The 22,409-nt window shown below is 41.9% G+C and overlaps 1 protein-coding gene across 14 annotated transcripts in view; it reads left to right on the top strand.

Annotated features, from left to right (window-relative positions):
- The window catches only part of LOC116049257 (plakophilin-4), a 79,908-nt gene extending 57,585 nt beyond the window's left edge, over window positions 1–22,323 (top strand). For 13 of the 14 annotated variants that reach the window (XM_031298829.2, XM_031298797.2, XM_036004555.1 and 10 more), the window contains 14 exons: window positions 2,458–2,668; window positions 3,652–3,784; window positions 5,321–5,534; window positions 11,474–11,657; window positions 12,484–12,601; window positions 13,210–13,401; window positions 13,750–13,923; window positions 14,209–14,359; window positions 16,387–16,579; window positions 17,084–17,168; window positions 17,409–17,526; window positions 17,632–17,772; window positions 18,565–18,629; window positions 21,301–22,323. In XM_031298829.2, coding sequence (XP_031154689.1) covers window positions 2,458–2,668; window positions 3,652–3,784; window positions 5,321–5,534; window positions 11,474–11,657; window positions 12,484–12,601; window positions 13,210–13,401; window positions 13,750–13,923; window positions 14,209–14,359; window positions 16,387–16,579; window positions 17,084–17,168; window positions 17,409–17,526; window positions 17,632–17,772; window positions 18,565–18,629; window positions 21,301–21,546 — 2,225 coding nt within the window. In that variant the 3' untranslated portion in view covers window positions 21,547–22,323. The remainder of the gene's footprint in view (window positions 1–2,457; window positions 2,669–3,651; window positions 3,785–5,320; window positions 5,535–11,473; window positions 11,658–12,483; window positions 12,602–13,209; window positions 13,402–13,749; window positions 13,924–14,208; window positions 14,360–16,386; window positions 16,580–17,083; window positions 17,169–17,408; window positions 17,527–17,631; window positions 17,773–18,564; window positions 18,630–21,300) is intronic. The other variant, XM_036004557.1, reaches the window with a different exon arrangement.
- The last annotated feature ends 86 nt before the right edge of the window (window positions 22,324–22,409 follow it).

The following is a 22,409-nucleotide window of genomic DNA, read 5'->3' as shown; positions in this document are numbered from 1 at the left end:
ACACTAAAGTTATATTTTTGTCTTACTTGTTGATTGTTAGCACAACAAAACGGCAACAGAAGTGACGGTACAACGATCCTTAAAACTCTGTGGTTCCCAACCCATGGGCTACAGACCAGTACCAGGCTCAGGAATATTTGCTATGAGGCCACGAGGAAACAGTATGTGTATGGTCAAAAGACAACACTGAATAATTATTTTACATCTTCATAGGCTGTTTGTGCTGTCAGGTAATTAGCTACTTGTTCAGCACGTACTGTGTTCCTGTTAGCTAAAATGAGTAAAAAACTAAACTATTGTAGCAGAATTTCAGAGAACTTTTCATATAATATCGTTTAATATGCCTGCCTCGTAGGCCGGTCTGCAAAATTGCTGTCAGCCCAATAATGGTCCACTGTGCAATCAAAGTTGGAAACCCCTGCTATAGCTAACAAATTATAGACAGTGTTTTTGGATTTGTGTAACGGATAAGACTTCAATTATTTCCTATTTTTCTTATTTTCCTTCATTTTCTCTCCTCTTTGTTCGCCCTGTCTCTGTATCGTCATGCATGTAAAGATGAGCACAGTGTTTTGTCTCATAACATTTATATTTCAAGCTGACCCATCTTTGTATTAAGAGCACTATCTTGTTGTTCTCTAATACATATGTTCCCCAGTCTTCAAATCTCTCAAAGTCTTTTCCATCTAGTCTGCAGCCCTTTGACTCGGCTGTATTGTCTTCCTTAGGGAAGAACATTTCTCTGTCCGTCTGCCCTTTAGCTCTACCGCTACCTATGTTATGTCTTTCTTCCTTGCTTTTTTCCTCTTTCCTTTAATTTTTCTTTTACTCTGTCATCCTCTCCTTCCCTCCCTCCCTCCCTTCCGTTCCTCGCTCCACTGTCAGCGTTAATAGGCAGGTACTGATATGTCATCCTGCCACAAAGGAGTCCATTACCCGTGTGTCACACTGAGAATGAGAAGAAGGATGGAGGGGCCAGTGGACATCTTGGTTACCCACATTCACAGTCTGCTCTCTTCCAGCACTCCTGATGTTGGCATTCTCGTCTCATCATCCCTTCTGCCTCAGATACACATGCTTAGTTTGCACTGACACACACACACACACACACACACACACACACACACACACACACACACACACACTCCATTCAGCCTTCTCCTTGGCACACAGGAGATCTGCTTAGACCGATAAGTTTCCTAATAAATGCTATTGATGCCGCAAAGAAGCCCCCAGACGAGCCACTATATTGTGTTTATGCCAGCTATATTGAGAAGATGTGAGTAGGGCGGAGCTGGAAAGGCTGTTCAATATGGAGTCTTTGTAAGAGCTACCTCATTAGAAAAATCCAATTTGATCCCAGAGTTTTCTTTGTTATGTTGTGAAATAAAATTTCAATGGGCCATTTTCCCCCCTCACCGGCTTTCCGTGCATTCTTTGGTTTTTTTATGAAAGCTTGCACTGTACTTTTTTGTGCAAGTGGGAGCAAGATTTTTATATTAAGTAGAAATATTGATCCTTGGCTGAAAATATGAGAAATGGAATCCAAATTGTGTATGTTAAAAAGTTACACTACGTTGTTTAGAATTTGTCTTAGAAATATGTCTTTGGCTCTGTTTAGTCAGATAACCATATTGCAGGGAAGAGCTCCTGCCCAACATAGAAGAGCACTGATGTGAGAAATTATGTTTTTGGAGCAGCCCCACAAGGTGACGTCTTGGTTTCTGGTAGGAGGGAGTACGAGCATGCACATGCCCAGTCCTGTTGGCTCTGATAGTGATCTGACCAGCGCAGCAGTCACGCTGCCACAGATCACGTGACTCTGGTGAGAAAGAGGGCTAAAATCCAAGCAAGCTTGTTTATGCATTTTTGTGTTTGTGACCCATTGTGTTAAAAAACTAGGTCATAATATGACTTGGAGCGAATGAACAGGGGAAAGACGACTGAAGCGGGATGCTGTCAGGCTGAATATTGGACCTTGTCTGGAAGGATGACTTCTCTGCATGTTTGTTTGGCTTCAGCTTTACTAGTGTATCTCTGACTGTTTTTGGAGCAGGTCATGGTTTACTGTTGACTCTCTGCTGTGTTTGGCAAAGTTAGCCTAAGAACACAGTGGCGCAAAGGAGTGAGAAGATTTGTGGATCATTGAGCATGTTGAGTCCTCCTGTCTTCTGGGAAAAACCAGCAGGATCCCTCTGGTTAAACACAATCTTGTAAAAACAAAACAGCCCCTTGAAGAAGAAGACTTCTGCTTTGTGGAGCCATGGGAGCTGTGTTTTATCCTCATCATCAATTGGTTCCAGATTTTAGAAAATGCTGAGTCTGACGGAACGGCCGCATGTTTGTATTTTCAGCTTGGTTTAAAGTGGTATGCCCAGAGCTGAATAGGTTTGAATGCTGCTAATCTCCAATTTTTTTTTTTTTTGTCTGAAGCTTTTTTGTTTTTTTGGTCCTCAGGTGTGGGGAGTCTCCAGCGGACACCCAGCCAGCGCAGTACCATGATCTACCAAAGAAACAACTATGCTCTTAACACAGCAGCCACCTATGCTGATCCGTATCGCTCAGCACAGTACCGGCCCTCCGATCCCAACTGTGCTCGTCAGGCTGTTGTCGTGGATGATGGTGCTACCCGCTCACCGTCTATAGACAGCATTCAGAAAGATCCCAGGTAAGTACTGCTCACATTTTAGCGTAATGCTGTGTTTCTAAACTACTACATGTAGTCGGTGGTTAGTAGCAAGCATAGTGTAGCAGGAAACAGTCATCCGAAGGGACTACTTATGCTTACAAGGCATCCCTGTTCTGCTAGGTCAACACCGGTGTCCTCTTACTATTCAAACAGGGAGCCCCCTGGGTAGTAACATGCAGCTCTAGCCTTTAAGCTGGCTCTACTATGGCTGGCCTCTTAACAATAGATTCTCACATAGGCTGAAGTGCTGCGTCTGCTCTTGTCGTACAGACACGTGTAAGCGTGGAGAGATTGGGTTGACCTCTGCAGTAAACCCCCTGACCTCGCACATTGGGAGCTTTGTTTACAACTGTGTATGTTGCTGTAGTGTAACTACTTGAATAGAGTGCACCAGAAAGTAAAGTCAGAGTAAAGTTTCCTACTATAATATTTAACTATTAATATAAAAATGCAATATTTAAATTCAAGAATTTGTTATGCATCTTTGTGCTGTGATATAATCAAGACTAAAGGAGTTTGACCAGCCACATATTTCACACTCAGTGAGGCAATTGCATATCTGACACAATTCAAACACCAGTGATCTCATTTTTTGTCACCCAGTTTTGTATATAGAAGAAAAAAGAAATGTTGATAAGTAACATGCCAGTAGAAAGATTCTGTATTGACTTAAGATTGCAAAGATTTTTTTAGTATTTTTCAAGAGCAGTCTAGAGACGATGCATTCCTCACTTCTTTCCTTAGTGTGCTGCATACAGAAAAGCATTCCAATCCAAGTGTGACTAAAGTCGATTGTTATATACACCCGGATATGAATATCATTTCCTGGGCTTATCAGTTTGCCCTGAGGTGCTGAAGTATTCATTATGAAGAAAACTGTGTCTGTGTTTTTTAAGGAGACAACTTAACTTCTCTCTCTCTGTCGTCATGCTGATACCTTTGCATCCCACCTGTAATTTTAGGGAGTTCGCCTGGCGTGACCCAGAGCTGACAGAGGTGATTCACATGCTGCAGCACCACTTTCCCTCGGTGCAGGCCAACGCAGCGGCCTTCCTGCAGCACCTGTGCTTTGGCGATAGTCGAGTTAAGTCTGAGGTAGGTATTGTACCACTGATGCCATAATGTATCTGATCAGAATGACTTTGTCAACATCTGTACTCAACCACTTTAACTTCCAATAATTAGTACACATTATGCACACTTCTATGCTTTTATCAGTGCCAATTGTGTTTATGTTTAAATGGAAGCTGCAGTTTATTATAACATTATTTATTATGGAAATTCCAGCCATTTGTTTAATTGCACTCAAATGCAGCAACATTGCTACAACTTGCAAAAGTGTCTTGGCGATCAGACCAGTCGTAAACAAATCTCCAGGAAGGTAATAGATTAATTTGGAAGAGAAAACAAACTATCACAGTGAGTCCACAGACTAGCATTCTGGTTTAAGCTTGATCTTCTATACTTGCTATCGTTGTGCACGCTCGCAGCTTTCCTGTGCTGTGGGAGATTATTAGTGACATTATGGCTCACCTTCAGTTTTACCACCCAATAATGTGGTAGCTAATCTGCCAAATCCTCTGGCTAATCTCGTTCTCTGAATCAGAATCAGCTTTATTGGCCAGGTTTGCGTAGACAAACAAGGAATTGCCAGAATGACTCTGGCTAATCTTTGCTCTCAAGTACAACACTCACTTAACATATAAAGAATAAAAAACAGAAATGACAGTAAGAAATATAAAAATGAAATACTGTTAAGTATACGGTATAACACTGCACTAGAATTTACAAAAAATATACAGTAGCAATTGAAGAGAGAGAAGGAATGGTGCAATATCTATTGCATGATAGGGCCTACTTTTAGCGCTCTTGTCCCACTCCAAGACCCCAGCAATTACTTTCATATTATCATCATATCAAATAGAACTGATGGCCAGAGCAGCAAATATAAAAACCTGAGTTGTCGATGGGTCTGTCGGTGCACCGCTTTGGTCCAGACTGAAATAATTTAAGGATTAAAGGAAGGATTAAGACAACATTTGTACCAACATTCATGGTCCGCAGAGGATGAAGCCTCTACTGTAGATTCACACATATAGACGCAAAGACACATTCGCACTGCTCACTCATGCCATAAGCCAATGAAAAAACACCCATAGCATATGGCAACAGTTAAAATAGACACAGGAATCCATCATTCCACTCTTTTTATCCCTCAAAAATTATAGGGCCAAGCTTGTCCTTTTATCAGCGTAAAGCAGAAAGAGGAATAAGACATCAGAGATGAAGAATGCGTTTTTTTATTCCCACATGCCAAATGTCAACATATCACAAAATGACTCGTACCATACAATGAAAAGCAGAAAGCTTATTTTGATAGAGCTATCTTTTCCTAGTACGTTTCATTCTTCTCGCCAGATGAAAATGTTAATTTAGTCTTTTTTTTCCTATGGTCCATTAGCATGACTGTTCCAAATAATGTGTATCTCCGCATGAATAAATTCCATGTGTGTAGATTCTCTTGTCATATGAATAAATGCATGCTTTTGCTCTCCACAGTATATAAGATGAAAAAATGCTGTTCGTGGTCAGAATCTTTTCCCCACCTGATCTCTCTCACATTGCCCATAGGTGTGTCGACTGGGAGGAATTAAACATCTGGTGGACCTGCTAGACCACAAGGTCCTTGAGGTCCAGAAGAACTCTTGTGGTGCTCTGAGGAACCTCGTATATGGGAAAGCTATGGATGAGAACAAGATCGCTGTGAGGAACGCAGGAGGTATCCCAGCTCTGCTCCGCCTGCTGAGAAAGACTGTAGATGCAGAAGTGCGGGAGCTTGTCACAGGTAAGTCAGCATGTGTGGAGGATATATCTGCAGTTTAAAACTGTGAGGTGAATTCTGAGCTTTCCGCTCATCTTTGAGGATGTGGGCATATGGTGTTCATACTGTCTCTTTATCCCCGCTCCCCACTGTTACATTGTTCCACATAACGATTATCCACTATAAAGCTCCTCCATCTGGCATGAAAGGATGCAAAAGTACACTTCCTGTCATCCAGGGCTTCAACTAATAATTATTTTTATTATGGATGATTTGAATCCATAAAATATCAGAAAAGAGTGGGAAAGTGGCCATCTCAATTTTCCCGATTTCAAAGTTACATCTTGTTATTGCTCGTTCTTTTTCCAAACAGTCCAAAACCCAAAGATATTCAACTTACACTACTTTAAAAGCAGCAAATCATCACAGTTAACACGCTGGAACCAGAGAATGTTTGGCGGTTTTGCTTTTTGAATAACTTAAAGCAGCTATAATTGATATTTTTATTATAACAAAATTAAATGCCAATGTAAAAACAATGTGAAAGGAGGCACCTGTAGTGCCACAGAGAATTATCACCTGAATCTGCAGCTCCCCTCGGCTCTGCACAGCTTTGTTACAAGTTTAAGCTCATTGTTTAGCTGTCTAGCCTGAAAGTTATTGTTTTTGGTTCACTGTCCCCACTTAGGAGGTCTATCGTAGGGTTACAGCAGGACAGAAACATTGTGCAGAAGATGCTAAATTATTTCCCTGACAAACCTTGAGGTATTTTAGGAGAGATTGTTATAGAACTGTGTTGGTTTTGTTGCTCATGGCTCTTGATGTGCTCTTTGAATGTGGCTCGTGGTTACTTGATGCTGCCTGTCATGGTTAACCATACAATGTTGCTCATAGTGATTAGGTGTGAATTAAGATTCTCTGACTAAACAGTTAAACAGACTGCTTACCAGGGTCTATCCTAAAATTATTATTGTCGTAGTAACTGAGTAATGGAGGCTTTTCCTTAAGTTGCTGCCACTGCTGTCACTGCCGTCACTACTGCTTATGTATGCAAAGAAATTTCCGCAGGATTCATATTCTTTTACTACTTAGGCTGCAGAGAGGTTTAGCTCCATCTCTGTCTGAAAACAACTGTCCCTGAAAGTCTGCTTGTCAGTCTCCTCCTCTCTGCATTGCATGTTGTGTGTAGCTCAGTTGTATTTGTGTGTTGTCTAAGCTCTGCAAACAGGGTATATAAATCCATGTTTTTTAGGATCAGGGTGGAGCACTACAGAAATAAGTTAGCCAAGACATTTGGCTCCCAGGTGGCTGAGTCAGCTGCTTGAGCTCGACATCAGCCCCTGCTTTAATTTGGTCTCGGGTTACGGTCCAGCAGTCCCACGAAGGAAAACAATACAGTCGGCGTACGGACACAACACACTGTAGCATATAGTCTGGGAGGAGTTCAGTTTCCTGTTTTGATTAACGGTCTGTTTACTTTGCGTAACACATCCTAAAGGATCAACATTTTAAAAGAGCACATGAGCATAATTTCTCTTCTAATGTGTTGCTTTTATAATTAAGTACACAGGAGTCAATGGCTGATAACCAATCAAATTTATTTCGCTCCCTTCATTCACATTTCAGAAGGTTGTACAGCCGTGTTGCCCAGCCAGAGTAAGCAGCGTTAATGTGAGCTCTGTTTAAGGTTTTCCCCTTTCATCTACTAGCCTGAGAGCCTGCTGCAGCTAATTGGTAGTACAGGCCCCAGGATGGGGAGCGATTAGAAAAGGTCAAAAGCGCTGCATCACCTCTGGTTAATTACGGCTGATGAGAACAATCCACATAAAGAGCTTTCAGCTTGATGACAAGGGCATCCCACACTAAAACGTTAAGTAGAGCAGACAGAAATCATTTACTCACCGGCAGCTTCGTTCTACTTATATAGCAATGTTTGGGCAATATTGTATATAATTCTAACACTTTTGAAAGCAGCATCAGTGTTGTCGGAGCTGGTGAGGAAGCCAACCAGGTGTCATAACTTAGCTTGAGAAGAGTTGGGGCTCCCATTGTGTCAGCGGCTTCTTCTCGACTCTTCTGGAAGGTCCAGGTGTCACCTGTGCTTCGTTAGAAGTAGCTGCAAGAACGGGCCACCCCCGGGTCCAGGTCAGAGGTCATGTTGTGGGGGACACACAAAGCGATCTCGGCTGCCTTACCTGCCTCGCCTCCCAGCAGCTGTTGTGGTTGTTGCTCTGTCCTGAAATAGCCCGTCAGGTCATAAGGCCAGACTGCACTGTCATTAGCTCCAATACTGGGGACACCCCAAACACAAAAGCAATGTTTTGTTACCCTTTGTTAAATATTACTTCGCTCCTCTTATCTTGGCTTTACTTTGGCAAACTCAACTACACTCTTAATCATGATTTAATTCTTTTTGAGTTTGTCAGAGTCTGTGTGTTGCCTTTACAGCTGAGTGTATGTAAAGATAATTCTTTGTTCTTACAGAAAAAGATTTTTTATCAAATAAAAACAGTCATTGATTTGACTGTTCTGCACTCACCGCCTCATCTAAACTCCTCATGTGTTCCAAAAAAGACAAATTTCTGGATCTAGTTTGGTTAGGCAATGAACTCAAGAAACTGCTGGTCTCATGTTACATATAAAATCCTACTTGAGCCAGTGCTAATTTATTCTTCCTCCTGTACTATTATCACCTGTAACTTCACTGCAGTCATACTATAGCTTGTAGTTTTTGTAATTGTGTTCATTCCTTACAACTCAAAAACTTCTCATTCTGGTGTGGGGATTACGAGTTCCAGCGAGTCTTCTGGTATCTGCCCACAGTGCTGTATTTGATGCCATTTGTGAACATGCCAAATTCAATAACATGGACTCAGCTGCACCTTAACAAAATGGCAAACTCTGTAAGATTAAAACTTGTTTTTACAGCTCTAACCTGTAGACCTACATACAATAATAAATAATAAAAGCTAAAAACAAAACATGGATTGAAGGGTACACATTTTAATACTATCCTGTTATTGTGTTTTGTTTATATTTTATTTAGAGTTTTGATCCAATGAACATGTCAAAAAATTGGAAGTTGCTCAGTGTTGGCATCGATTGCTGTTTTTGTTTTGTTTGAGAGGTTAAGACCTTTTGATCAAATGAAAAATGAGAAACTGACTTTCATCCAAAAATAAATCTAGTTATAGCTGTAAGCAGCAATGCACTGACTTCCACTGCATGAGGGAGGAAATAAGAAACACCTACTAACCTCAAAAGTACACACCAATCTGCTTCTCTGAGGTTTAGTCGATGCAGCATTAAGACATTTGCAGTTCAGCTCCCAAAAATGAAAGGTTAATAAATTGTGAGGTTTTTGAATGGTCAGCAGCTTTTCACAGAATTAAGTAAATGCCCACCCAGTTGCACTCTACCTGACAAAGTCGACGACATGCCGACCTGTGGCTCAAGACAGTGATTCTCAAAGTGGGGTCTGTGGCACTCTGTCAGGGGGTCTGTCTGTGAATGGTTGCGGATAACGCAATAACAACAACAACAGTGCTGTACACTCAACAGGCAACGATCAGCAACAAACCACTCAATGATGGCCCAATGGTGCTGACACCCAACTGACTCCTTGCTTGGTGTGTCAGGGCCCTTTAGGCGCCATTATACTTTATCAGAATTTCTTGTCGTATGGTCAAACAGCTTCCAGGAGAGACTAAAATGTGTGCCATTATTTCCCCCCTCTCTATGGCAGCCAGCTTTTCACCCCACCTTCACCTTGTGGCCGTTCGGAACAGCTAAAAACACTTTTGCTTTCCGACGTGGTCGTACATCACATTATTAGAACTACTTCTTTTTCTTGCAAAACCGGGCCCCTAGCCTACAGTCATAAAAATAAATCAATTCTGGCCATTTCATTTCTGATCAATGATCTTTTGACATTATACCTCTCTGTATCACACATCAAAGCCCCACTTAACTCTTGGATCAATGCTTTAACAGCTGTAGGAAACATTTTAATCAACCTCATATATTTTTTTATTTTTTTCTCCATCTCAATATTAAGCCTCTCCATCTCTCTCCTCGTGCTCTCTGGTTTAGCTCTCAGTTGGCTATTGGCCTACCACAACAGTGCTTACATTGGGTCGATGTTTCAAAGCCAGGCCAAGGCACCTGAGAACACGAGCAGAGAACAGAAACAGAAAGTTTAGGACTGTTTGCACACACACACACACACACACACACACACACACACACACACACACACACACAGGTCTGCTCAATCTGACAGATATGACTTATTGCCGGTGGTGTTGCACCACTGACAGCGTTGTCAGTCACACCTCAGTGAATTCGCCTGTTGATTTCTCCGGCATGCCACCACCTCCACAGGGCACGTCTAAAATCCTGCAGTGAAGAGTTTCATTTCTTCAAATTGACATTAGAGTGGGTGTGGAGGAACTTGGTGGAGTTTGATTGTGGATTTAAAAGCCAAGGAAGTTGGTCAGTAGGCGTTAGTATTTATGTGTTATCACTGCATTAGTGGTCCTATTTTAGGGCAGTCCTTATGTGTCTTGAGAATCTCGTGAGAAAGGCAAACACAGAACCATTTGATTGAAATTTATCCCACTGCCTGAGTAGAGCAGAGACGTTGTCCCCACCTGATTTTCTTTCGTCGTGCAGCCCCACACACACTGCTGGCGAGCTCTGTTAAGAAGCACATGCTGAATGTTAACTTTCCAGAGCCAAGTACGACTTAATTCTTTGCTTTGTCTTGCTATTTTGTCAAAATAAATAAGAAATAATGAAAGTTCACTACAGGATTTTAATGGGTTTTAAAGCAAGTTGATGCTAATAAGGATAATAGTAAGTGAAATGGCTGTTGATTAAATGACTAGAAGAGGCACTGCTTGGCAGACGCATCTATTTAAATTACTTCTTGCCAGCAGTGTTTCTGATTTGGAATCCTGGGCTATATTATAGACTATTATCGTCTCCATCGGTTCAATTAGAGAGAGGGAGAACAGCGTGCTGAAAGGAAATAAAAAATGAGGTTAAGAAAGAAGAGCTTTTTAATAGCTTGCCCTTGTCTGTAGGTCATGTACTTTGTTCTGCATTAATAAACCAAGGTTAGAAGTTGTAGAGCAAAAATTGTAGCTATTTGGACACAAATATTATGTATAAGTCATGAAGCAACCCCATTTGGAACACTAACGCACGTGGTGTATACTATACATGCACGAGTAGTTTTGTTGCAGCAGCAGTTTTGAGTATTAGCCAATGTATTTAGCCCGGCGTCTTCACCGTTAGATTCCAGCTCGTGCAGCATTAGCTTCCTCCAAATGTGCTGGTGCCCTGCACAAGTCAGCCTGTGCCTTTGTATAAGCCTAGCAGCAAGAGGCATCTAATTAGAAGAACATGCTACATGCTGGCTAATCCTTGACAGATGCAGCATCAAAGGCTTTCAGGACTGTGCATGATTATCAGTGGTTACCAAAAGTATATTTGAATTGAGTGAAAGGATGGCATAATTTCAAAATCCTTTACATTATTTATTTTTCATTTCATATGACTGAGTCTTTGCCATATGGATCTCCGCCCCGTCCTCTTTCTTTTTGAAATGTTTCCCTTTTTTTCCTGTTTCAAGCAAATCATATTTGCCCTGAGGATATTCTACTTAGATGAAATTTAATGTGAATGTCTGATGCCTTGATGCTCAAGCTGTTGTTTTATTTGTGAAGAGTATTTTTCACGTGTGCGTGACCCTGTCTCTGCTTGTTTGTGTGTGTTTGTTAGTGGGCACACACACACACACACACACACACACACTCATCCACACATACACACACACACACTGAGCTATTAAAAACCTGAGTTGTTGGTATCTTTGTTTACCCTAACTGCACATGACAGCTGACATAACAGCATGCCTGTTTCTTAATGCCTGTGTTTGTGTGCGGGTGTCTCTGCAGGGGTGCTGTGGAACCTGTCGTCATGTGACGCCGTCAAGATGACAATCATTCGGGACGCCTTAACGACTGTGACCAACACTGTGATCATCCCTCACTCTGGATGGAGTAGCTCCACCTTCGATGACGACCACAAGCTGAAGTTCCACTCCTCCCTGGTGCTGAGGAACACCACAGGCTGCCTGAGGTAAACCACCTGATGAGCACACTTGGCACTAGCACCCCAATGTGGCCAACTGACGCTATTACATCTGGGGAATGAGCTCATAGTGTGGCTCTTCTGTAAATAGCTATGTTAATGTTGTCTTTGAGAAAAATATAATACTAGAGTGACCTCCCACAAACGTAAACACAAAAAACTTCAATCAATTTTAGAGACCAGTATCAGAACGGTGTGTATTTTGTCATAAATAATTATTATGTACAACATCAAAAGAAAAATTACATAAACTAACTGTGTAATTGTCCATGTTTTAGTCAAATAGCTATGATTTTGAGCTGTCCTGTGTCTGTTTCAAATTCATAATCATTTCATAGACTATTACAGTCAAGATGTAATATTTCCAGCTTCTCTCCCGGGGAGTCTTCCTTTGAAGACAAGACATTGTGCTGCATGTAGAGTTTAGCCTTTAATTTGTTGAAGTGTGTGTGTGTGTGTGTGTGTGTGTGTGTGTGTGTGTGTGTGTGTGTCTGTGTGTGTCTGTGTGTGCATAGATGCATAGATATGGTTGTTTGTGTGTGTGTGTGTGTGTGTGTGAGAGAGCAGTGTGAGAGTTCCTTATTTACTCAGCCAAAGGCAATTATGACTTCAATCAGATCACACTGACTTCATGCATTATGGATGGTGTATGGGGACAGCAAAACCTACATTATACTGTACATTCAAGTGGGACACACAAACACACACACATAGCTGTCATTTTGTGTATTTGCGTATTCTCATTTGTTTGTTGAGCAAAGCCCCAAATCAAAGGTCTAATTTATTTGTGTGTGTGTGATGTGCTTTTCAAAAGGAACCTGAGTTCAGCTGGTGAGGAGGCCAGAAAACAGATGCGGGTTTGTGAGGGCCTGGTTGACTCACTACTCTACGTCATCAAAGCCTGTGTAAACACCTCTGACTTCGACAGCAAGGTACATACTAAAACATACACACACGCACTTAGCCAGAAGGAATACATGCTGCCACATGATAAGAGGTCATCCATCAGCAACTATTTCATGTACATTATCATCCAAAGCACAACTTATACATACACAATATTTAGAATCTGATAGACTTATTGACCTGGTATGCAGTATATTAAATTGTTTCCATGGTAGCAGCAGAAATTAAATCAGATCTCTCAGACACGCATCTGTGCACTGTAAAAGACATAAAAAGTCAAGTGGCTCTTCTGTAAAGTGGAGATTGCATCCCCTGGGAGCTGGGGCCCTTAATTCTGTCAAACATGTATGCTCATTGACATTCTCTGAGGCAAAGCCTGCACAGAACTCAAAACAGCGTGGACTAAAATCCATTTGCTCTGGTCCAGATATTCTTTCTAACTGGAGACCCTTTGGGTCCCATAACGAACTGATTTGTAACGCCACAAATAGCAGGACTGTGTACCACACATTGGCTGTAGATAGTGTAGCATGCTGCACAGAGTTTATTCTATTGTAGTTTATGTCATGGTGATTTAGAAAGTTGCTGCTATAACCACCCACCCAAACCCCTTTCTCCCTCTGCCCACCATCAGATTGTGGAGAACTGTATTTGCACTCTAAGGAACCTGTCATATCGTCTGGAGCTGGAGCTGCCGCCATCCCGGCAGATAGGGGGGGAGGAGCTAGACGGCTTACTGGGAAGCGAGTCGCCCAGTAAAGAGGTGGATTCCAGCTGCTGGGGCAGGAAGAAAAAGAAGAAAAAAAAGAGCTTGCAGGAAGACACAGTGAGTGTGGTGCTTTTAAATAGAGGCTCAGAGCTGTATTCAAATTATTTTGCAAACAGTACAGACCGCACACAAAAAAAACCACACAGCTGTGTGCTTGTGTATAGTAGCATATTTCTGAAAAGAAAAAAGTCTAAATCTAACTTCATTGTGCTGCAATATAACAGGTCAAATTCCCCATGAATGGTCACACCAATACCTCTCAGCTGTTGTACTATTACTGTCATCTGGTTTAATTTTAGTGAGGCTTTTTTTTCACATTCCAAGAGAATTTTGGAAAATAAATGAAAAAAGTCTGCATCAGAACCTGTATTCCAGCCTGACTAAACACTGTGGTTGTTTGTTCAGTGGGATGGTGTGGGACCCATCCCCGGCTTCTCCAAGTCTCCCAAGGGGGCAGAGATGCTATGGCACCCCTCGGTGGTTAAGCCTTACCTGACACTGCTGGCTGAGAGCTCAAATCCCGCCACTCTCGAGGGCGCCGCTGGGTCCCTTCAGAACCTGTCAGCCGGCAACTGGAAGGTACAGTAATGTTTGTGTATCTATGTACACACAAACAAATACACACATTCTCCTTTGCTTTTGTACACATTGTTAAGTGTGACATCCTCTGAGACAAAGCATCTATTCAACTGGTTTAAAAGGATTTAACAGCTCACTTCCTCTGTGTCAGTCAGAGCTGACGTCAGTTTTACACTTAGAATCACACACGTTAAAATGCATACCTCAACACCATCCATTTACCCCTGTGTTGTCTAGATCCTTTTGAAGGTTTAATGCCTTTTGTGTGTGTTTCTGTGTGTGCAGTTTGCAGCATACATTCGTGCAGCAGTACGTAAGGAAAAGGGTCTGCCCATCCTAGTGGAGCTGCTGCGGATGGATAACGACAGGGTGGTGTGTTCAATTGCCACTGCTCTGAGAAACATGGCGCTGGATGTCAGGAACAAGGAGCTCATAGGTCAGTCATACTCTCAAACTGTGATGGATCCAGATGAGCTGAATAAGAAAATACACATATATGAAGATTATTGATGCTGTTGCTAATTGCTCAGTACAGAAATATTATTATTATTTATTATTATTATGATTATTATTATTATTATTATTATTATTAGATGTATAGGGAGATATATACAGCAGGATCCTTTGGAAATGTTACTGATACACAATGGGCAATGCAAGGCATACAGTATTGTGAACATTTGATTATATAATCATATGTGTACTCAACACCTGACATCCCAAACAGTTTCATGATTTGCATAGTAGAGCTACTGACAGCATGACAATGTTTAATTAATTAATTAATTTATTAATAATTAAAATCAGTGTTTTTAATCAAACGCAGAAACAGAAACCACGTTTTGTGAACATTTTAACAACTGGTTATCATTTTTCATTTCATCTCACTCCAGACCTTTTTGTTCCATGAAACAGTCTCATTTAATGAAAAGAAAGTTTTATGTGCTCTCTGTGTGGAATGAATGAGGAGTTACCGTTCCAGCAATGCAGGGGTGACACCTGTAGGCAGATGGGGGAGGAGTTGCAGTGTTGTGTTTGTTTTAACGTGGTTTTGGTTGTGTGTGTGTGTGTGTGTGTGTTCTTGTTTAACTACATTCGTGGGTCCAAAAACCAGGAATACAGTAAGGGTCCGACCAGCTTTGTGGGGCCAAAATGCTGGACCCCATAAGTTTAAAGGGCATTGAGGGTTAAGACTTGGTTGTAAGATTAGGGTTAGAATTAGGTTATGGTTAGGGTGAGGGTAAGGGTTAAGGTTAGGCATTTAGTTGTGATGGTTAAGGTTAGGGTAAGGGGCTAGGGAATGCATTATGTCAATGACGGGTCCCCACAAAGACAGTGAAACGCAGTGTGTGCCGACCCTGTAAGCCCGACCCTACCTGAGCCTGTGCACGTTGTGTCCGAGCCCGGCCCGGCCCGACACATTAACTGTAATTATGAGCCCGAGCATGATTTAAACCTGACAATTTTTTAATACGTGGGCCGTTATAACTGACGTTCTCAACTACAATTCCGAGTTGTTTGAACTACAGAAATCTATTTAGAATTATCTTAATAAATACCAGTAATGCAACAAGGACGAAGCATGTAAACTGCGCTGTTTGTTTATTCAGAATGGAATGGATCGCAAATGGATCCAAATGAAGAAACATAAAAAAAAAGCTCAACCCTAGCTCCCTCAGCCAAATAGTGTGGGTAACAGATCAAGGCATCAACATAATCAAAGCCCTGGAACCATATAGGAGCATAGCATTTCTTGTCTCAATCACCTAATTAATACTGTCCTTCGCCACGGTCTGCATGCTGACGCACTGGCCGTGAACAGTGCTGCAGATGGGGGGAGACACGATGTAGCACAGTTTACCTCACACTCAAGTCAGTGCAGGACATACACCCAAAGCTACGGGAGAAGCTGGAGAGGCATAGCTTTCTCCCCACCGAATAAGGCTAATAAAGTAATGATTAAAAAAACGCAAATGCTTGATCAAGGGCCCGGCCCGGCCCAAGGAAAGCGGCAGAAAATATCGGGGTTCGGGCTCGTGCTCGGGCAGAGAATCTAAACTCTAGCGTGTGTGTGTGTGTGTGTGTGCTGCATATATGCAGGTCCTTCAGCTGGGCTGCTCTGCTGAAGGAGAGATGGGGGAAACAATCCTTCTTCTTTTTTTAACAGTAGGATGCTCACACTCCGACGTCCTTGTGATGATAATGCAATGTCATTTAGGAAAACTGCCTACCTCACTGCAGTCTCGAGCAGAATGAATATATCATTCATGATATAGAAAGAACAAAATATAGTTTAGGTCACTGTGGCAGACATTCACCTATACATTATGTAACATGGGAAAATAAATGCACTACATGTCTGTATGTCTTATCTCTGTGCATAAGCTTCTGCTCACAAACCTGCAGTACAGTATGTCATTTCTTTGTTAGCTGCATGTCTCACTTCCCCCTCCTCCCTCTCAGGGAAGTATGCAATGAGGGACCTGGTCAATCGTCTCCCCGGGGGAAACACCACCCTGCTGTCAGACGAGACGGTGGCGGCCATCTGTTGCACCTTGCACGAGGTCACCAGCAAAAACATGGAGAACGCCAAGGCCTTGGCCGACACGGGCGGCATCGAGAAGCTGGTCAACATCACCAAGGGCAGAGGAGACAGGTGGGCTACAGCAGCATGCATTTGTCCCAATGCTTTTAGTGAGGGGGAAGAGTACACACTGATGCAAACATGTGCACATGCTCAAATGCACTGCCAGAACACAAACATCAGCCATATGTGGCTGGTCTGTACAGACTGTCCTGGACAGTGGGAGTTTTAAACAAGCACTCACACATTTAAGCACACACACACATAAACATGTAAATGCTCAAAGAAGGAGAAGCCATAGCCACAGGGAAGGTTGATTTGTGTGCATTTGAGTTTTTATGTCCCTGTGGAATGATGGACCAGCAACTATTTATAGTCTGTTATTTATATATATATATATATATATATATATATATATATATATATATTCAGTAATGTTCCAGGTTAAAACACACTGAGGACACTCTCTTCCTTCAATCATAATGCCCTCTTATATTTACAGTGTGATTTAAAATGAGGTTAAAGTGATTCAGGAATACTCAAAAATACATGTTTATGTTTTTGTATGTCTTCCAGGTACTCTATGAAGGTGGTAAAAGCAGCTGCTCAAGTGCTGAACACACTGTGGCAGTACCGGGATCTGCGCACCATCTATAAGAAAGTAAGAACATTTGGATTGATTAACTGTAAGAAAAAAAACAGTTGATATAAGTAATTTTGTTTCATGTGTACTGAATGAAATACATGTTTTGTAAATACCAACTAATATAGGTTTGCTGTGGACCACACAGCAAAGGAATATTTTTAAATATTCCCTCTGTGACCAAAGAAAGGGCATTTTAAATCCAGCACGGCTCTAGCTATTCTCACCACCAGGTTTCCTCTCTCTTCTTCCTAACAGGATGGATGGAGCCAAAACCATTTCCTCACTCCAGTGTCAACACTTGAACGGGACAGGTTTAAGTCCCAGCCCACCCTCCCCACCAGCACCATTCAGATGTCCCCAGTCAACCACCCTGGTAAGCTCTAGTTTCCTACAGACCCTGCCAGATGAAAATAGACTCAGTCAGTGAAACAGGAAAACCTCTGGAATTTATGGTTAGAATGTGTTTTTCTCTTTACAGCTGTCAGTGCCACGTCGTCTCCTGCCATGCTGGGCATCAAAGAGCATAGAGACACTATCAGAGATTACCAGAGAGCACAGTCAACTATGCAATTTTATAATTACCAAGGGGACAACAGTATCCATAAAAAGCAGTATACAGGTACTCAAACATGCACACATCTAAAAGCTATTGAAAGTGCATACAGTTTGCATATTAGTAGTCTTTAAAACCATAGTATCCACTATCTGCACCAGACTGTAATCACAGGCTACCCTCTGGTCCTCTCTGTTCAGGGCTTTATCTATTTTATCCCTCATAAAGCTCCAAGCAGATTCCATGGCCTGTCTCATCTCCCTGCCAAGACAGTCCTCTGTTATCATCTTCACTAAAGCCTGCCAGCCCTGAGACAGGCAGTCATTTTAATTCTGAGCACTTCAGAGCTGCTCTGCACAGCAGTAAAGTGAACTGGCCAGCCAGTGGTGGACACTCAACTCATTGTTAGCAGGCCCAAGTTGCATGCAGACAGGGGCAGTGAGTGGGTACCCAGACATACTACAGCCAGATGAGAGCTCTTGCCAGCCTACGCTGGTTGGCTGGTGCAGGGGCAGAGCAGAGTAAACAAAATGAGCTGCAGCCTAGACAGTCCACGCATTACATAGCGAAATGGAAATTGAGTTTTAGGATTCCACCGGTTGGATAAAGTGCCAACTAAAATACCCATCCCATGGACTATGCAAACAACAGAACAGCAGTGGCCAACTCTATTATTTGGTGTTATTTCTCTCCCCAGCACAGCGTAGCACTTCTTGATCCTGCTCTATCTAAATACAGACATTTGCCCGGAGGGATTGTGCAGACTTTATCACTGATATGAAATGAAGTAATGAAGTGTATTTTTATCAAGGCTCACTGAATTGCTTTTTTTAATTTTAATTTTTTGTATTTTTCCAGGGTCTGGAAAGCCTTCTCCATATTATTACTCATCCCCCACAAGAGAGGAGCCCCGAAGAACACAGGTGAATATATATCATTCTTTATAAATGTTTGGTTCTATTTCACAGTCTTTGCTTTCTTATCTGCACGTGGTTTGTATGTTCTGATTCAACCCTGCTGCAGTACCCAATGAGATTATTTCCGCAACGCAAATTACTCTGTATTTACCTTTTTTAAATTTGGTTTATTTGTGCAGAATGTTTTATACAATTATAATGTATACAACGACTAGGGTGACCAGGTGTCCTGCTTTATGCAGATTGGTTCTAGTTTTGAAAAGTCAAACCACTGCAGGACAGACGCTTTTCTAAAATCTGGCCTTTACCCAACGTTGTGAAGAAAGCCGGTAAGGCTGTCACAGGGCTGTGTTTAACGTCAATCAAACTGCGCACAATGGATTTAGGCAGAATATGGTGGAAACACAGTACATGTGAGTCCCACAAAGCCTAACCTGTAACCTGCATAGTCTATTGTGTGCTACTGAATCAACCAGAGGGCAAAGCGTGGAGATGTTACGAGCTAGCGTAGGTAACGTGTCCCACATTGTCCCACACAAACCCCACACAGTCCCACATTTGGTTTGTTAGGATCTGGGCATCCCAACAACACACAGCACCCCCCACAATGACATAATACAATAGCATTGGGGTAATCACATACAATAACATGCATTTGGGGCATGTAGAATAAGGCACTGCACAATGTACTATCATGTTGACAGGATGCTTCAGGTGAAAAGGCCTGAGAATTTTGCATGTTTCAAGTCAGAAGCGAATCAATATTGCATATTTAAATGTTGGTAGAGGTTTAAATGGATCAAACACCATAACATTAACAAAATACAACCAGTTAAAGGTTTGCACTAGGGCTGCAACTAATGATTATTTTCATTATCGTTTATCTGTTGTCAGAAAATAGTAAAACAAATGCCTGTCACGTGGCCAGGTTGGCTCAGTGCTGAGAGGTTTATGCCTCGACACAGAGGTCCAGGGTTCGAATCCGACCTGTGACGATTTCCTGCATGTCTTCCCCCTCTCCCCCCTTTCTCACCTAGTTGTTCTATCAAATAAAGGCGGAAAAGCCCAAAGAATTATCTAAAAAATAAAAATGCCTGTCAAAATTCCCCATAGCCTCAGGTGACATCTTCAAATGGCTTGTTTTATCCAAAACAACAGTTTAAAGATATCAATTGCTAACAATTTACAAAGCAGAAAAGCAGCTGGAACGAGAGAATGTTTAACTTTTTTTTTTGACGATTGACTTATCACTTCAGGCCTACTTGGCTTCATCGTTTAGACTAAGAAATCTAACTTTAGAGGTGATCCCACCTTTGTAAACCGATATTTTTCTTCTAGGAAGTGTTTGATAGTAATGGTACAAGGCCCTTGTTTGAGATCCCTCCACCGCGCTGTATAAATCTGGCGAGGATGGCTGGCTCTTCCACCCCACTTGACTAATACAAAGAGACTGACGCGTATTCCACTGCGAATAAATAGCGATGCTGGGAATGGCCCAGCTCATCAGCTATTGTCTGAGCGAGAGTGAATGTGACTGCTGGGATTGGGATGGTCTGGGCGCATCTCAGGCGCTTGTCACTGCGGAACACATCCATGTGTGCCCATTCAGATAACGGGGGGAGGGGGGGTCCAATCACATTTAGGCTAGTTAATGCATGAGGACAGTCATCACCCCATTTATTTCAGACAAATTCTATCTATCTTCTGGATTTCTACCATTTACCTTGAAGTAGTTTTAGATGTGTGGGCTAAAAGGTGATTGATTAGCTTACTGGTTTTTAAAAAAACATGTGCATTGTATATATATTATAGGAATATTTTTTATGATATATACTTATACTATATCATTCTTGCTAAGAGTTAGATGAGAAGAACCGGTGGAGACTGGACAAGAAATTGTCTGGCACATAACCCCTATAAAAACACATCTTGAGGGCACCCGGATAGCTCAGTTGGTAGATCGGGCGCCCATATATAGAGGTTTACTCCTCGACGCAGTGGGCCCGGGTTCGACTCTGACCTGTGGCCCTTTGCTGCATGTCATTCCCCCTCTCTCTCCCCTTTCATTTATTCAGCTGTCCTCTCAATAAAGGCCTAAAAATGCCCCAAAAATAATCTTAAAAAAAATAATAATACACAACTTGATGTTTTTACACCTCAGTTTTTGTATGGATTAAACAAACGAGAGGTGTGCAGCCGGTCACCTGCAAAAAATGCCAGAAATGACCATGTCTAGGTTCGCAGACTTGTTCCTAGTGAACAAACGCAGTCGGTGGTAACCTTGGTGATGAATGCACTTTTTCCTGCTTCACAATAAGAGCCAATCCCGGTTTTGCCAGTTTGAAGGTTTTGAATATGAGGCAGCAGCAGTAGGAAATGTCCGGTTTGCATTAGGTAATACAGCTGTGATGCGGTGTAAAGGGAGTGAACAGTAAATAGTGAGGTGAAAATATTTAAAAAAAAAAAAAAACACTTACCCTTGATTACATACAGTACATGGGTCATTTCCTTTTAATATCTCTAGGAATTGAAATCTAAAGAGTATCAAAAACATTTGATTTCATGATATGGCTACATTTCATAAGAATTATAACAGTACTTGAGTAAATGTGGTTTGTGTCTTTCCACTGCTGGCTCTTCATCATATTCCATATCCACCTGTCTCTTTCCCATGCAGCCTGTGTATTATACAGAGGAGCCTGGCAGGAGGAACTACGATACGTACAGAATGTACCTGCAGCATCCCCACGGCTACGACGACCCGTACTTGGAGGAGGTCATCACCTACCCGCCCACAGTCGACTACAGCTCCCAGCCTCACGGACTGAAATCCACCACCAACTATGTGGACTTTTACGCTAGCACACGGAGGCCATCCTACAGGGCGGAGCAGTACCCTGGCTCTCCTGACTCCTGGGTATAGGTCTGGAGATACTCCTGATGGGGCGTCTTCTCCCCTCAGCCGAGGCGAGAAGCCCGGGGAGCACACAAGAACCGACAAAACGTTTTCATGAACTTGGCTTCATAAGTGTGTTTGTTTTAAAGTGAATGCCTGTGTGTGAAGGATGAATTCAACTGAGCGATAGCAGATGGAAAGATGGAATGTGTGCCAAAGAAGGAAATCAAGGAATGTTTTTATATATATTATTTTTTATTTAGTAGAGGAAGATGGAATCAAGCTGGGGATCTGTTGAGGGACGATACCCTACATTACAGCGAGGAGACGTGCGACCTGCTCTGTCTAGATGTTAGTTTTATTTTCTTTATGAAACTCTTAGCTGTGATAGCATGGTGAAAGGTGTGAGTCATGTGAGCGAGGGTTGGCGGTAAGAGTCAAGATGGGGAATGTGTATGTGCTGAAGCCAAAATGGATCATGAACTCATATCCATTAAAAGAAAAAAAAATAATAATAGTAAACTAATGATGTTAGATTGTACAGAGGGATCAAATTGTATCTGTACTTTATGTTGAAGCTGTGTAATGCCATGGAGTCTTGTACATTTCTTTCATTTTATTGTAAATACAGAAAAAAAAAACATGTTACCTGGTTTACACTCATCAGCACTGGTTAAAAAAAAAAAAAAAAAGTGCCATGTCAAATCTCTATAGATATATAAATATATGAAGAAATATGTGGACAAAGATGGCATCATAACACAACCATGCTAAAATAATAAAAGGTCAGTTTTGTTTTTTAAACACGTGTAATTGCATCTTTTCACAGATACAGTACAAACATATCTTTCTCACTCCGTACTGCCATTTTCTGTGCTCACAAATGGAAA

The sequence above is a fragment of the Sander lucioperca genome, chromosome 8 (assembly GCF_008315115.2).
Source record: "Sander lucioperca isolate FBNREF2018 chromosome 8, SLUC_FBN_1.2, whole genome shotgun sequence".
NCBI classification, from domain to species: Eukaryota; Metazoa; Chordata; class Actinopteri; order Perciformes; family Percidae; genus Sander; species Sander lucioperca.
This window is presented reverse-complemented; position numbering and strand designations above follow the sequence as displayed.